The sequence below is a fragment of the Neomonachus schauinslandi genome, chromosome 6 (assembly GCF_002201575.2).
Source record: "Neomonachus schauinslandi chromosome 6, ASM220157v2, whole genome shotgun sequence".
In the NCBI taxonomy this organism is placed as follows: Eukaryota; Metazoa; Chordata; class Mammalia; order Carnivora; family Phocidae; genus Neomonachus; species Neomonachus schauinslandi.
In genome coordinates, this window is record NC_058408.1 from 98,199,695 (window position 1) to 98,216,130 (window position 16,436).

At 41.6% G+C, this 16,436-nt stretch overlaps 1 protein-coding gene across 1 annotated transcript in view; it reads left to right on the plus strand.

The window, feature by feature from the left end:
- The first annotated feature begins 2,709 nt into the window (after positions 1-2,709).
- SUPV3L1 (Suv3 like RNA helicase) overlaps positions 2,710-16,436 on the plus strand; it is a 27,946-nt gene continuing 14,219 nt past the window's right edge. Inside the window, exons 1-6 of the mRNA XM_021699658.1 lie at positions 2,710-3,034; positions 9,575-9,652; positions 10,046-10,153; positions 10,980-11,094; positions 12,657-12,825; positions 14,405-14,516. Of these exons, the coding sequence (XP_021555333.1) occupies positions 2,755-3,034; positions 9,575-9,652; positions 10,046-10,153; positions 10,980-11,094; positions 12,657-12,825; positions 14,405-14,516 (862 nt within the window). The 5' untranslated portion in view covers positions 2,710-2,754. The remainder of the gene's footprint in view (positions 3,035-9,574; positions 9,653-10,045; positions 10,154-10,979; positions 11,095-12,656; positions 12,826-14,404; positions 14,517-16,436) is intronic.

Here is a 16,436-nt window from a genome sequence, read left to right on the forward strand (position 1 = left end):
GTAGTTCTGGCATGAATAGAATAATAGATATGGGGAATAGAGAGATGATATAAGGAGGGCAAATTTTGAAGGGCCTTGGACGCCATACAAATGAATGGAGTATGGGCTTTATCTCAACACTTACTCAGAACACACTAAAAGATTTTAAGCAGGAATAAGTTAATCAGATTTGTGTTTTTTTAAATTTAAATTAAATTTAATTTGAAAGAGAGTGTGTGTGCGCACGCATGCACATGAGTAGGGGGAGAAGCAGAGGGAGAGAGAGAATCCCAAGCTCACACTGAACGTGGAGCCTGACTTAGGGCTCCATCTCATGACCCCGAGATCAAGACCTGAGCCAAAATCAAGAGTCAGATGTTCAAGCGACTGAGCCACCCAGGCACCCCCAGATTTGTGTTTTCGAAAGATCCTTATAGTGACTGTGCAAAGTATGGATGGAGGCTTGAGAGCAGGCAAGGATACCAGTTATGGTTATCACATTCATTCACGCAAACAAAACACTTATGGAGGCTTTAATACGTACTAGGTGCTGATAAACTTAAAAAATTTTTTAAAAAGATTTTATTTATTTGACAGAGAGAGACAGAGAGGGAACACAAGCAGGGGGAGCTGGAGAGGGAGAAGCAGGCTCCCCGCTGAGCAGGGAGCCCGACCTGGGGCTCGATCCCAGGACGCTGGGATCATGACCTGAGCCCAACGACTGAGACACCCAGGGGCCCCATTTAAAACTGTTTTAAGATTTTTTTTCCTGTAAAACTATATTAGAGTACATTACTACATCCCTAAGATTATTAACAACTGCTGATTCTGGCTCAATAATTATAAACGGTTGTCAGGCATATTAACAAAAGGAATAACATCAGCCTCATTGCATATTAAGTATTTGGCTCATTCATTCTCCCAGTTTCATGGCATTTTCTGTCATATTTAAATTATCTAAGGATTTCTTTGTTAAGTCTCTCCATTCCATATACATGGGGTCTACCATAATTCAGACACACTAATCCACCAGCTTCAGCTAGAAATTTTGCTATAGTTATAATTGGTTTTCCTCCCTGTTTTTGTGTGTGTGTGTGTGTGTGGGGGGGGGGTTGTTCCAGTCTATCCTAGGCACTAATTGATTGCTCAAACATTTAAACTATTTGCCAAACACAGAAAGAAGCCTGCCTTAATTCTGGTATTTAAATTTTTTCAGTATGCCTTTTCCATAGTTACGCCTCTGCTTATACCCTTTCCTCTGACTAGAATTTCCTTACAACTTCCCTATTTGTCTTGTTTGTTTGCTTCTAAGTCTGGCAGAAACTTCCTTAAGGATCTGAAATTGCTCCTTTCTTTGAACTCTCATTAGCCTAAGATTAACATGTATTTGCATTACTTAACTTGTACAGTTAGTATCACCAAAACCAGATCCGAAACTTTTGGAGAATAAGGGGTTATCTACTTATATTCTGATGTTTGAAATATATTCTGTGGGAGTGCCTGGCTGGCTCAGTCGTGGAGCACGCAACACTTGATTTAGGGGTCCTAAGTTCCAGCCTTACCTTGGGGGTAGAATTTACTTAAAAAATATATCTATAGGGCGCCTGGGTGGCTCAGTCATTAAGCGTCTGCCTTCGGCTCACGTCATGATCCCAGGGTTCTGGGATTGAGCCCCACATCAGGCTCCCTGCTCCGCGGGAAGCCTGCCTCTCCCTCTCCCCTCCCCTTGCTTGTGTCTCTCTCTGACAAATAAATAAATAAAATCTTTTAAAAAAAATCTATATATCTATATCTATATATTACCTTTACTTAAAAAATATATATATATATATAGAAAGGCACATTGCCTGTGAATGAAAGGCACACTGCCTATTAGCAAATGGTTACTGGTATACTATTTGACACGCGATATTACCTATTACGTGACACGTCCTTTCAAGCTGCAAGATATTAATGTTTTAGATATAATGAGAGAGATGTGGAAAATATAATAGCGTATTTTGAGTTAACATGTTGCAAGCTCCTATGACAGTATTCAACTTATGCAAATGAAACTAAACTTGGCTGGGATACAGAGGACTTATTTTTGTTATGCGGTTGTGACATCTCAGCTGCCTGGATGATGTACACAAACTGCTCACGTTAAAGAACAAGTACTTACACAAGTGTCACACACGGGGTTTACCTAAGAACTTGCAGAAAAAAATTCCTTAGCTACGTTCTGAAGGCCAGATCAAATTATGTTCTCTAACGCTACTCTATCAGAAAACGGAAGTTAATAATCCAATAAACTTGAGAAACGCTCTTTAGAGAGTCAGCAAGCCTCGCGGGTGTCCACTACAGAGATACTCGCGCGTCTTGCCCGGGTCTTGCCCGGCACCGTTGACCGCGCTGCCCACGTGCTTCTGAGCTCGCGCGCACCTACCATGCTAGCTCGCGTCACGTGACACAACTCGCAGGCCCCCCTCCCCATCTAGTGACATCTGCAAAGGTGCTTGATTAGTTTCTTATCTTTAGAGAAAGCTAGCCCAGTAAATAATGAAAAAGAGAAAGAGAACAAGAACTTACATTTTTCTGGTTTTTATTTCTAAGCTTTTCCTCTTCTTTATGAGCAATCTCACCACACTACCTTTGTTTTTTGATCGGGCGTTATCCTGGGCAGCTCCCCTGCTCCGGCTGGGGCTTTCTGAACAGTAGGCGCTGGCAGGATGCGTCATTGTCCACCGCTAAGTCCCAGGCAGCTCCAGCCAGCCTCCTTTAGGGCTTGTGGCCTCGATGTCCTTCCCCCGGTGTGCCCTTTTGTGGGCTCGGCTCCCGGCGGGGCGCTGGGCTGGCCACCGGGCAGCGGTCTGCTCTGTCCTTCGCGCCCGCGGTGAACCCCTGCCTGGGGCTCTGGGGCGCGTGTCTACCGCTGCCTCCGCCTCCTCCTCCTCTTCTGCCTCAGGAGGTTCTAAAGCCCCGAACACATCCTTGTTCGTGCCTCTGACTGTGAAACCTCAAGGCCCCAGCGCGGATGGCGACGTCGGGGCCGAGCTAACCCGCCCTCTGGATAAGAGTGAGTGCGGGAGCTAGCGAGGGCGGCGGGGGTGTCTGCGGGGTTGATGCGTGGCCGCGAGGACGTTGCACCCGGTTCCCCTGGAGACCCGCGGTCCCCTGGAGTGTTGTCATCGTGCCTGTCAGTGTCTGCCTATCGCGCTGGTTTGTGAGCCCCTCAAGGCTTGGGACTGCGTCTTACTCAGTCTTTAATATGCCGCCCCAGAACTGGTCTTTTCCCTTTCACTGCGCTCCTCTCGGAATGGTTTAAACCCCCTTCTGATGGCACGATTCACCTTTCTTGCGTCGTTACGTGGACGACCGCTTTTTCGAGCATCCTTTGTTTCTCCTCCGCTGCCTAGAACTATTGTCCTTGAAAAGGGGCAAGGGGATGGTCAGTGAAAAGCCAGAGGAGGATTTCTTTCAGGATTCTTTGTCATTTATTGGCATCTATGCAAACCTGGCACGGCTAGGCATTGTATGGTAGTTGCCAAGAGGAACCAGACTCAGCTCCAGATCTCTTGTGCTCCAGAAACTTACAGTCTCGCGGGGAGGAAGGATGTATGGATAACCAACTCTAATACAAGTTAGAACATGATACGGGTTCTTTGGCAAAGGTGGTGTGTATCCTTGATCATCCAGGACTCCAGAGAGAAAGGAATCGCTCAGTATCAGCAAGTGGCAGCAACTAACTTTGAATGGGTTTGACAGCTAGGCGTGCAAATGGTTTTAAGGGGAATTTCAGATTATAGGGCTGTACCTCTTTAGTTTCTGGATGGTTAGGGAGGCAGGGGATTTCCTCTGACCAAATGAAGCTCTGGCAGGGTGAGGGAATGGTATAGCTCCACAGGGCACTAGCTCTCCAGGAGTTATCTTAGGCAGTTCACTTCAACGAGCAACATTGATGACTCCTATTGTAATTTAAAAATACAGAACTACCACATATTATGGGCCAAATCTTGTTTTTTGGGGTAGAAGTACAATACTTTCACTGCCTGAATGCCCCTGTGATTCCTTTCTTTCTTTCTTTTTTTTTTTTTTTTTAAGATTTTATTTATTTGACAGAGAGATAGCGAGAGCAGGCGAGAGCAGGAACACAAGCAGTGGGAGAGGGAGAAGGAGGCTTCCTGCCGAGCTCCTTTTTTTTTTTTTTTTTTAAAACAGTGGCTAATATTGAGTGTTTGCTAGAGAACAGGTACCATTGTAAGCATGTGACTCAATTTTCCTAAGAACCCTTATGAGTTAGTGTTTTTATCCCCCCCCAAAACCTACTTGTATGTCTACTATGTGCCAAGCACTGTTGTAGTCACACGGTAGGTGCTGAATATCTACCTGTCTGTATTTCTTGGTTGATTATAACGAATTTAGCCATGTGAATATAGATTGCGTGTAGAAAGATTGTGCATATTTGTGATAGTCACGCAGCACTTAAGTTACCCGTCTGATTTACAATTTACTTACCTTTTGTCCATTTCCTAGTTGGTAACATGAGGATAATATTTTCTCTGCCTACATCTCTGGATTGTGAAAATCATCAGAACGTGTTAGGAAAAGCACTTTGGAAAACGTAAAGGGATGAACAAATGTAAACTAACATTATTTGTACTAAACATTTGCTATTTGAGAAATGGAATTAAAAGTTGGGTTGTCGGGGAGCCTGGGTGGCTCAGTCGGCTAAGCATCTGCCTTAGGCACGGATCATAATCCCAGGGTCCTGGGATCGAGCCCTGCATTGGGCTCTCTGCTCGGTGGGGAGCCTGCTTCTCCTTCTCCCTCTGCCTGCCACTCTGCCTACTTGTGCGCGCGCGCTCTCTCTCTCTCTGTCAAATTTAAAAAAACAACAACAAAAAACAATAAAAGTTGGGTTGACACCCTGCAGTAAGAATCTGATACATGGAAACTGGGAATACTATTCCCCTAGAAGCCCACATAATCTACCTATAAATCTAGGTTGATGTGAGGATTTAATAAAATAATGTATTTTTAGGTTAGTGTATCAACAAGGGCTTTTTTCCTTAGCTTTTTCCCTTTAGGCTATAATAGCTGGTGTAAAATTCCTTATACATATTTCCACTTAGAATCAGCTGGTTCCACCAGAGTAGTATTTTTAAGAACTTTGGGCACTACTATGAATTTTTAAGTGTTTAGAAGTTCTAGCAATGAAGTACAACTACCTTTGATGGCAGAGTAGCCCTCCTCTTTCTGGGAAAGGTGACTAGGCTGGAAACTTTGGGCAGTCTCAAGCGGAGCAGCGAAGGAGGAAAGTAGTAGCATCCAGACATTGACATAGCTACGTGAGCCCTGGCTGACCACGGGTGGCAGATGTACCAGCAGAGCATGATCTCCTTTTAATTTTTGTTTTTTAAAGATTTTGCTTATTTATTTATTTGACAGAGAGAGACACAGGGAGAGGGAACACAAGCAGGGGGAGTGGGAGAGGGAGAAGCAGGCTTCCCGCAGAGCAGGGAGCCCGATGTGGAACTCGATCCCAGGACCCCGGGATCATGACTTGAGCCAAAGGCAGACACTTAACGACTGAGCCACCCAGGCGCCCCTCCTTTTGATTTTTGATTAATCACTGGCTTGTTTACAGGAGGTGGCAGCAAAAAATAATATTCTTGGTGGATTTTATTAGCAGTTGTCACTCCCGGGGAGAGTATCAGATTAATTGAGGCAGGTTGTGTGGTAGTTTCCTTAGAGATCCTAGTAGTGGAAGTTTCCCACTGAGCAGGGAGCCAGTAGATGCACATTGGAACTTGGATTTGTAGAGCTGTTGCAAGAGGGTTGAAGCCCCTCGCCTCCCTATTAGTAGAGTGAACTGGAGTCAGAGTTTGGGGGAAGCTTGTCAAAACACCTGGACGGATTTGTTCTGGCATACCACTTATGAAGTAGGGAATTCGGGTATAATACTAAGGGGGTCAAGATTATGGAGACAGTCCCTGCATAGACGTTAGGTGACACTTTTCTCTTCAGAGCACATCTAGCTTTCGGGATGAGAATCATGGTTGCAGGAGGGACCTTATGAAGGAGGAGAGGCTTAATAAAGTCATTGTAATTTGATGCAGGATATCAGGCACAGACACGTTTGGGGCTGTAGAGGATAGCTGAGCCTTCTCCGTTTCAGTGCTGATGTCACACCTGTCACCTGAGAGTGAGGCAGAAGGGTCTGAGGCATTTGGTCTGATGCACCTGTCTGCTGCAGTAGTTACCCTTGGAGCAAATCTAGGGTTTTTCATTCCCTTTGTGATGATATGGAAGGTTCGGCATGTTCTACATCTGAAATTTATTTTATACTGTATGTTGCCTAACTGGAATTTAAATAAAAACTTGGAAAGGAAAAAAAAAAAAGGTTCAGCATGAGTTCTGGCCACTACTAGAACAATACTCCAGCACATCTTCATATTCAATGACAGTGGTAGTAATACTAGTTGTAATATTACAGGGAAAGGAGCTAAATGCCACCACTAAGGAATGATGCTGCCTTTCCTTTATGGATCCTAGAGATTTTCTAACCTATTCTGATCACTTCTCTCCACCTGCATTTCCACTGTGGCTTTGGCCTTTCCAACTCTGTTATGAAGAGAGGTTGAGTTGTATACTTTTCCATCTGCTTCTCCAGCCCTCGAATGAGCTGTAGCTTTGGTGTCCTGAAGTGGGATTCTCTTTAATGATGGATGCTTACAGTGAAACGAGGGAATTAAAACATTTTAACAAAATGGATAAATCATATGGTTTAAGCAACCCCAGTTGGTAACGGCTACTTTGTTCTTCATCACAATGTAGGTGGAGTAAAGTGGACTGTTATTTTGTGTAACACTCAGGTGAGGTAGATTCACATTTTGGAAGTCCTGATGGACTATCTTGAACATTTTGTTTTCTCTTCAAAAGAAAATGTAACCATTTAAAAGGATGCAGCTGGCTTAGAGTTTGTAGTGGGCCTCTTAATTTTAGCAAATGTAGCTGAGTCCCAGTGTAGCTGTATTAAGTCCCAGGCTCCGTTGCAGGAGGCTGGAAGAAAGCTATGTGTTGTTACCTGGTGAAAGTTGTAGTGACTGAGTCATTTCTACTGTGGCTGAAATCCAGAGGGTGTCTCCTTTAATCACTGTTAATTTTAATGAGAAGTAATTATGATAAAAAAATCAGGTCATTCTGTTAAGAATAGTGAAACTGTTACAGCTTAATTTTTTTAAAAAAATATTTTATTTATTTATTTGACAGAGAGAGACACAGCGAGAGAGGGAACACAAGCAGGCGGAGTGGGAGAGGGAGAAGCAGGTTTCCCACTGAGCAGGGAGCCAGATGACCTGAGCCGAAGGCAGATGCTTAACTGACTGAGTACTGCAAGGAGCAGATCACCATGCTTTTACTCAAATGACTAAAGAAGTCAGGGATGATCTTTAGTTTGAAGATGATGATTTTAAGAACAGACTACACTTACTTTGTTCTAGATGGCATAACTACAGTCAGTGAGAAGTGAGGGATGCAGATTTCAGTGGAATTTATACAAGAACTTAGAACAGTGGAAAGGGGCTGCCTCAGAAAAGTGCCAGCTCCTTGTCACTGTAAGTGTCAAGCAAGGCTGAGAAGACTGTATTTCAAGGGTGATGGAGGGGAGGGCAAGTCAGATGTCTGATGAAGCAACAGGCCAGTATGAATCAATAATTTCATAAATGAAAATATTTTAGTCAGTCAAGCTGCAAATGTATTAACATTGTACATAATGTTAATTATGTAAAGCTTAATTATCTAAAGCTTAATTTTTATGAAAAGCAAAACATGTTTTCATATACTTTTATAGTAAATTAAAAAATATTTAGTGCTATTTCCATTAATTTTTTTTGCAGTTTTTTTTTAAAAAATTGGGAGCGGATTTGGAGCATGCTTTTAGATAAAGTGTTGATACAGAGATTTTTGTGTAGGTAATATTTTTTAGAACAGCTTTAAAAAATAACATATATGCCATAAAATTCATCCATTTAAAGTGTAATGGTATGTTTGCAGGGTTGTAGACTATCACCATAATCTTAATTTTAGAACATTTTCATGACCCCCAGAAGAAATCCCATACCTAGTAGTAGTCACTCTACATTCCGCTAGCCCCACTTCCCTTCACCCAGCCCATGGCAACCACTAATTCACATTACGATATTTCATATATATAATATCACACAGGATATGGTCTTTCTTGACTAGTGTCTTTCACTTAGCACAAGAAACCTTATGCTTGAGTAAAGTATCCTTGAGTATCTTGATTCTTGCATAACACTCGAGTGTTAGTTATGGAAAGTGGGTTAATTCTAAACAAATGTGATGTCTTCAGTTTGTATGGAGTCTGTAGTTCTGCAGAATTTCCCCAAGCAGTTGCATGTGCTTTTTTCCAGTCTTTTATTTGTCACTGATTTTTCCACTATTGATGGAAAGAGATGATCGCCCCCACTGGATACAAAGTCACAGATACCCAGAAATATCAGGATAGCTGCCCGTGATAAGTGATATATATGTATGTATCTCACATTTCATTGTGGGCAAATCTAGTGCCTCAGCCACTGATTTTAAAATTCCTCATTATGCAAAACAAATTTTTATTAGTGGGATGCTTTATTCAGGCTTAATTTCTTCATTAAGTATTGTGTGTATTGTCATTGCATGAAAATGCGGTTGGTACTTGGGCAGGAGGTAAAAATACAGGCCACTTGGCCTTTCTGTATTTCGTGGGCAAAGACTATCCTCCATTTTGGCCTGTCTTCCCAGAAATACAGTGTGTGTGGCTGGATCAGTAGAACGTTTATCTCTGGAATAATGCAGTGGTATTTAATATGTACAATGTTAATACATTTGCAGCTCGATTGACTAAAATATTTTCATTTATGAAATTATTGATTCATACTGGCCTGTTGCTTCATCAGACATCTGACTCGCCCTCCCCTCCATCACCCTTGAAATACAGTCTTCTCAGCCTTGCTTGACACTTACAGTGACAAGGAGCTGGCACTTTTCTGAGGCAGCCCCTTTCCACTGTTCTAAGTTCTTGTATAAATTCCACTGAAATCTGCATCCCTCACTTCTCACTGACTGTAGTTATGCCATCTAGAACAAAGTAAGTGTAGTCTGTTCTTAAAATCATCATCTTCAAACTACAGGTCATCCCTGACCTCTCTAGTCATTTGAGTAAAAGCATGGTGATCTGCTCCTTGCAGTTCTGGTTGTCTTTCTAGATACCTTTTAACTGCTCACTATTAGATGTTTAGAAAGGATGTAAGTAAATGAAACAGAATATGGTCATCTAAGAGTGGCCTGATGGAGGCTAAGGGCAATGTCTAATCCTATGGCACCTTGCTTGTTCCTCTGCAGTGTAACAGGAATATTCTATTATTTGAATTTATAATTTTTCTAGACACTCGGTTGCACTATTAAACCATAAAAAGCATGTGGTCAACTAAAACCTTTAAATACTTGAAACACTCAGTAAGCTGCTGCCGTGAGTGTTATGATTTCAAGTTTCTTTTGTTCTTTGGGCATTTCTCCATCTAGAAATCCAATGTTAAGCACATCTTTCTTTCAGATGAAGTAAAGAAGATCTTAGACAAGTTTTACAAGAGGAAAGAAATTCAGAAACTGGGTGCTGATTATGGACTCGATGGTAAGGCTAATAGCATTTCCATTAGAGATATTTTATTACTTCATAGATAACAGCTTTGTCATTCTTGTGTGAGACCTCGCGTACCCAGGAAACAAGTACATACGTGTTGTCTGGAGGATGTCCCTGACCTTTGCTTCTGTCTTGACAGGAGTTTGGCAAGATGCACCCGGTGAGCTGGACACACGGCAAAGGAGCTGTGTGTTACTTTTTCCTTCATGTGGTGCTAGGATTTCACTGTAGGCCAGATCATAATAAACCAGCTGTAGGACCCTCCTCTGCCCCCAAAGAAAGAGGACACTTTGATGAGTTAGGTGTAACGTGTATATGTACCTTTTAAATGAGAAATGAAATGAAAACTAAGCCTTACCTATTTTGGTTTTGTGTTTCCCACAGCTCGTCTCTTCCATCAAGCTTTCGTCAGCTTTAGAAATTATATCATGCAGTCTCATTCTCTGGATGTGGACATTCACATTATTTTGAATGATATTTGCTTCAGTGCAGGTAAGTGTTTAGAGATTTTTAAAAATCTCTTTTAAAATGTGTTGAGCATACTTTGTATTTCTTCTTGTGCTTCATGTTTATTTCTCTGGTCAGAGCTTGTTTGTTACAGAGTGGGCCCATTCACACCGTCTGTAAATAATTGTGTGCTTTCATAGGAGGCCTTCTAGGTCATTTTGCTTCTATAGTGGATCTCTGAGCTGGTCATTAAATCCACCATATATCTTAGACTAGAGGAAGACTGGGGTCTTGATCTGTCACCTTCTGCTCTTGGCTATGTGTTATGTATAGGCAACAGTGAAGTGAACTCTCATAGAAGATAGAATCAATATGTGGCGGATTCCATCTGTTTCTGCCACTGACTTTTTTTCTCCCTCATATCAGGACAGAGTTTTTGCGAGAAAAGAAAAAATGTAAGAACATCACTGTTGTGTTCCCATCGACAGTTTGGCTTTGGTTATGTTTTTTAAATGTAAAGTGTTTGTACCTGCATTTCTCTTCAGTAACCATAGGTCTTCTTGCTAATGTATATTTCCAGGTTCTTTAATTTAATTTTCACCAATGCTGATCTTTACCTGTTTATATCAGAAGAGTAGAACATGGTGGTTGACAGCCAATTTGCTATTTTCCTAGAAAACGTAAGTGAAATTAAAAAGAAAACATAAGATGAAGCAGGATCTAAGAAAAGGATAGAGTTCCTTGCTCCAGAATTTTTCTTTTTATCCTGGTAACCTCCCCTTGACTACCTCGCTAAGAAGGAAAGTTTCACTAAGTCTGGTTATGGATAACATGTAGATTGCACCTGTTAATGCAGTGTTTTATTTTTCAGCTCATGTGGATGATTTATTTCCATTTTTCTTGAGACACGCAAAACAGATATTTCCTGTGTTGGAATGTAAGGATGACCTTCGTAAAATCAGTGACTTAAGAATACCACCAAACTGGTTAGTTTCTTTACTTGTGGGTTTGATACTAGTGTCTAATCTTGGGAGATTGGTGATCATTACATTTTTTTATTGTAGGGTGGATGATAAATCATAAGGAGTCTAGGAGTTGTTTTCCCTTGAAAAACAGGCAATTAATTCTGGTGTCTCCCCTTGATTCTGATCAAGCTAGGTAGTAGGTTTTACCAGGACAAATCTAGAGTAGCCCTTACTTTAGGGTGTCAGCCTTACAATTAAAGTGTGGCCTAGTGTCAGCTAAATGCCTGGGTGTTAATGAGCTCTCATCACTACCGCCATTGTGGCTGGAGCTCCCAACATCTAGCGCTTTGCCACCTCTTTGAGACTTTCTGCTAAAACCCTTAGCAAGCTGCTTTCTGCTAGACCCTGCACATGTGCAGCCCAGCGCTTGGCCAGAGACCCAAGGGAAGCCTCACATAGACTTGAAGGCACCTCCTCCACTGAACCCTTTCTTCTCTTCCACACTATGCCCTTCAAATCCCACCTGCTTTAGCATCTCTGACTTTGATCTCTACTGCTCGGCTCATTGGGACTGTCATACTTTGCTTGGGTTCCACCTCTCTGTGCCCTGCTGGAGTGCAGTAGGGCTCATCTCAAGTGTTCCTTTGTTTCAGGGCTGTAGTCCTCCACTGCCTGTTGTTTATGTCCCCAAGCAGCTGTGGCATGTATTTTGTCCAGTTTTGTACTTGTTTGTGGTGGGCGGGCAAGTCCCGTACCATTCATCATGGCTGGAGACAGAAGACTCAGTCATTATATTATATATGTTGAAATTCAGAAGCCTAGGAATATTTACTTATAGGGTCATGTATTTAGAGCTGTGGAAATGAAATCAGCATGTCTGTGGAGCTGATAGCAGTTTAAACTTACTTTAAGTTAAACTCCTGAAGAGAAGGGACTTGGACAATGGCAAAAATATCCAAGAAATTAATTTGCATTTAGATTTTTCTGTCCTCTAGTTAGTAAGTGCCAATCTTGGAAAACAGTCAATATTTTTTTGGGGGGGGGGGGTTTAAGATTTTATTTATTTATTTGAGAGAGACAGAACACAAACGAGGGGGAAAGGGACAGAAGGAGCAGCAGACTCCCCACTGAGCAGGGAGCCTGATGCGAGGCCTGATCCCAGGACCCTGGAATCATGACCTGAGCCAAAGGCAGACAAAAACAGTCAATATTTTTTAATTTTTTTATTTATTTGGCAGAGAGAGCGCGCAAGAGCAAGTGAGCACAAGCAGGGGGAGCGGCAGGTAGAGGGAGAGGGAGAAGCAGGCTCCCCATTGAGCAGAGAGTCCGACGGGCTTGATCCCAGGATCCTGGGATCATGACCTGAGCCAAAGGCAGAAGCTTAACTGACCAAGCCACCCAGGTGCCCCAAAAGTCATTATTTTAGTGTGGATCTGAAACTCATCATTTTATTTAGTTTCCCAAAAGATCCTGTCAAGTGAATATTAACAGGATGTTTCATTGGAATCATTTTCGGTTGATACTTTTACCAGGATGGATTTTCAGGTTAATGGGAATAAGCTGTTTACCTACTTATGTTTTAGGTACCCAGAAGCCAGAGCCATACAGCGGAAGATAATATTCCATTCAGGCCCCACAAACAGTGGAAAGACTTATCATGCAATCCAGAAATACTTGTCAGCAAAATCTGGAGTGTATTGTGGCCCTTTAAAATTACTGGCACATGAGATCTTCGAAAAGAGTAATGCTGCTGTCAGTATATTACCAAATATTTGCTCTTTTTCTTGTTAATTTGGGAGGGCTGGGCAGGGTAAAGGTGGAAGGTGGGGAAGGGCATATGTAGTAATTTACCACTAATAAAAGTTGCTGTAGTTCATTGTACTTTGTAAGATGTACGATTATTTTATGTACAACTGAGAAGCAAAAAGAAGCTGCCAACTGAACTCTGACCTGCCATTAGGCTACCTCCTGATTTCAGAGATACTAAAATGTGAAAAGTGTATTGGAATGAATGAAATACAGTATCACAGAATATTTCACCAATACAGAGAAATGCAGAGAATTACATGCAAATAACTTGAATCCACTACCCAACTCCCATCGGATTCTAACATTTCACCATACTTCTTGTTTTATTTATTTTTTTAAGAAGTAAACTATTGATACAGTTGAAACTCCCTCTGAGGCCCTCCTTTGCTTCCTCAGAGTTAACCTACTCTGTTATTGTATTTAACTTACCTTTTTTTCAATTAGACCTCTGATGCTATGAACTAGAACTAATGATAAAGACTGAAGCCACTTGTTTAGACCTGCAAAGGACTGAACGCCCTGTTGTCTGAGGCATCGTTTCACTAAATGGGCCACGTTCTGGTTCATTGTCTTATGACTTTATAATGTGAGATGAACAGGTTTGGGAAGATAATTTGTATTCTCTGTTTTTTGTTCTGGATGACTTGTGTAATTTGACATGCATCCTGCCTCCTTATCCATAAATAAGAAAGTATTTCCTCAGAACAGAGACTTTCTTTGACATAACCACGTGGTATTTCTCGAAAGCAGGGTATTTAATATTGATAGAATACTATTATTTAATCCACAATCTATATTTAAATTGCCAGTTGTCGATAACACCACCACCACTGTCTTCCAACCCCTTAGGATTCTGTCCACAGTCTCAACACTGTATTTTGTTATCATGTCTCTAGTTTCCATTAATCTGGGACAACTCCTCAGGAACCTTCTTTTATCTTTCAAAACCTTTACATTTGGAAAACTACCGGTCATTTGTGTTGTAAACTGTCACTCAGTTTGGATATATCAGATGTTTCTTCATGATTAGTTCAGGCCTCTAGGGAGACTAGCTGTCCCGGATTGCCTGAACTTTCCCAGATTTAGCACCTAAAGCCCTTCGTCCTGAGGAGCCCCTCAGTCCTGGGCGAACTATTATACCATACTATTAATGCTGCTCCTTCTCAAGGAATTCTATTAGGGGGTCTTTACTTTCTTAAATATTATTTATAATATTCTTCTTGAATATAGAAACAATCCATGTTCATTTTAATAAACCAAAATAGTACAGAAACATACAAAGTTAAAAAGTGAAACCGCTATGATTTCTCATGTTTGTGTTACCTGAGAATCAAGCTGATTTGAGATGTTTCCAAATTTATGTAGGTTATGTAAGCGAGCCACTTTTATTTTTCATAAAAATTTTCTTTACAGGATTGGGAATAAATTTGATGGTAATGGCGAAAATACTCAAACATCCAAAACTTCTTTTTCTGTTATTTTAAAGGTGGTGATAACTCCGGATTTCTTTTTGTCATCCTAGGGTGTTCCGTGTGACTTGGTAACAGGGGAAGAGCGTGTGACCATAGAGCCAGATGGGAAACAGGCTGCCCATGTTGCTTGTACCGTTGAGATGTGCAGTGTTACAACTCCTTGTATGTACATGCCATTTAAAACACTATGGTTTAGTAATTTTTTATTTGAAAATACAGATGAACATACGAAATTGTTTTTATTGTAAAAAATTTTTTTAATTGAGATGAATAGGACAACAGATACCCAGTGCTCACCACCGCTGATAAATGCCAAACTCTATGGTGTTTGCTTTTGAATGTTCCTTTCCCTTTTTCTCTCCAAGGAACTAAAATGTTAACAGGTATGATATTTCCTTTGTACCACTCCCCAATTCAATTCCTCTTTTGATCCAACTGCTGTCAAGTATTTGGCATATATCTTTCCTGTCTTTTTTCATATCACTGATACATATAAAATAAATAAATAAGATTTATTTATTTTATTTATTTATTTATTTTTAGAGATTTTATTTATTTATTCATGAGAGACAGAGAGAGAGAGAGGCAGAGGGAGAAGCAGCCTCCCAAGGAGCAGAGAGCCCGATGCGGGACTCGATCCCAGGACCCTGGGATCATGACCTGAGCCGAAGGCAGACGCTTAACCATCTGAGCCACCCAGGCGCCCAAGATTTATTTATTTTAAAGAATTTTTTTTTTTTAAAGATTTTATTTATTTATTTGACAGAGGCACAGTGAGAGAAGGAACACAAGCAGGGGGAATAGGAGAGGGAGAAGCAGGCTTCCCTCTGAGCAGGGAGCCCGATGCGGGGCTCGATCCCAGGACTCTGGGATCATGACCTGAGCCGAAGGCAGCCGCTTAATGACTGAGCCACCCAGGTGCCCCTAAAGAATTTTTTTAAAAGATTTGTTTATTTGAGAGAGAGAGTGTGTGTGAGCAGGGGGAGGGAGAGGGGAAACAGACTCCCCACTGAGCATGGACCCTGAGATCATGACCTGAGCCAAAATCAAGAGTCAGATGCTTAACCAACTGAGCCACGCAGGTGCCCCAAGAATTTTTTTAAAGTTTATTTATTATGGGGCATCTGGGTGGCTCAGTCAGTCAAGTGGCTCCCTTCAGCTCAGGTCATGATCCCAGGGTCCTGGGATAGAGCCCATGTTGGGTTCCCTGCTCAGCGGGGAGTCTGCTTCTCCTCCACCCCCGCCTTGTGCTCTCTCTTGCTCTCTTTAAAGTAAATAAAATCTTAAAAAAAAAAAATGAAGTTTATTTACACTCAACGTGGGGCTTGAACTCACCACCCCAAGATCAAGAGTCGTGGCTCTTCCAACTGAGCCAGCCAGGTGCCCCTAGATTGTGTATTTTAAAACATTGACATGATTACCATATTGTGTTATTGTTCCACAACTTGCTTTTTTTTTTTTTTTGGACTTTTTTAATTGTTATATTAAAGTTTTTGATGTAGTGTTCCATGATTCATTATTTGTGCATAACACCCAGTGCTCCATGCAGAACATGCCCTCTTTAATACCCATCACCAGGCTAACCCATCCTCCCACCCCCCTCCCCTCTAGAACCCTCAGTTTGTTTTTCAGCGTCCATCGTCTCTCATGGTTCGTCTCCCCCTCCGATTTCCCCGCCTTCATTCTTCTCCTCCTACTATGTTCTTCTTTCCTTCTTTTTTTTTTCTTAACATATATTGCATTATTTGTTTCAGAGGTACAGATCTGTGATTAAACAGTCTTGCACAATTCACAGCGCTCACCTTAGCACATACCCTCCCCAATGTCTATCACCCAGCCACCCCATCCCTCCCACCCCACCCCCCACTCCAGCAATCCTCAGTTTGTTTCCTGAGATTCCCATATCAGTGAGGTCATATGATACGTGTCTTTTCTGATTGACTTATTTCACTCAGCATAACACCGTCCAGTTCCATCTATGTCGTTGCAAATGGCAAGATCTCATTCCTTTTGATGGCTGCATAATATTCCATTGTATATATATATATATATATATATATATATATATATATATATATATAT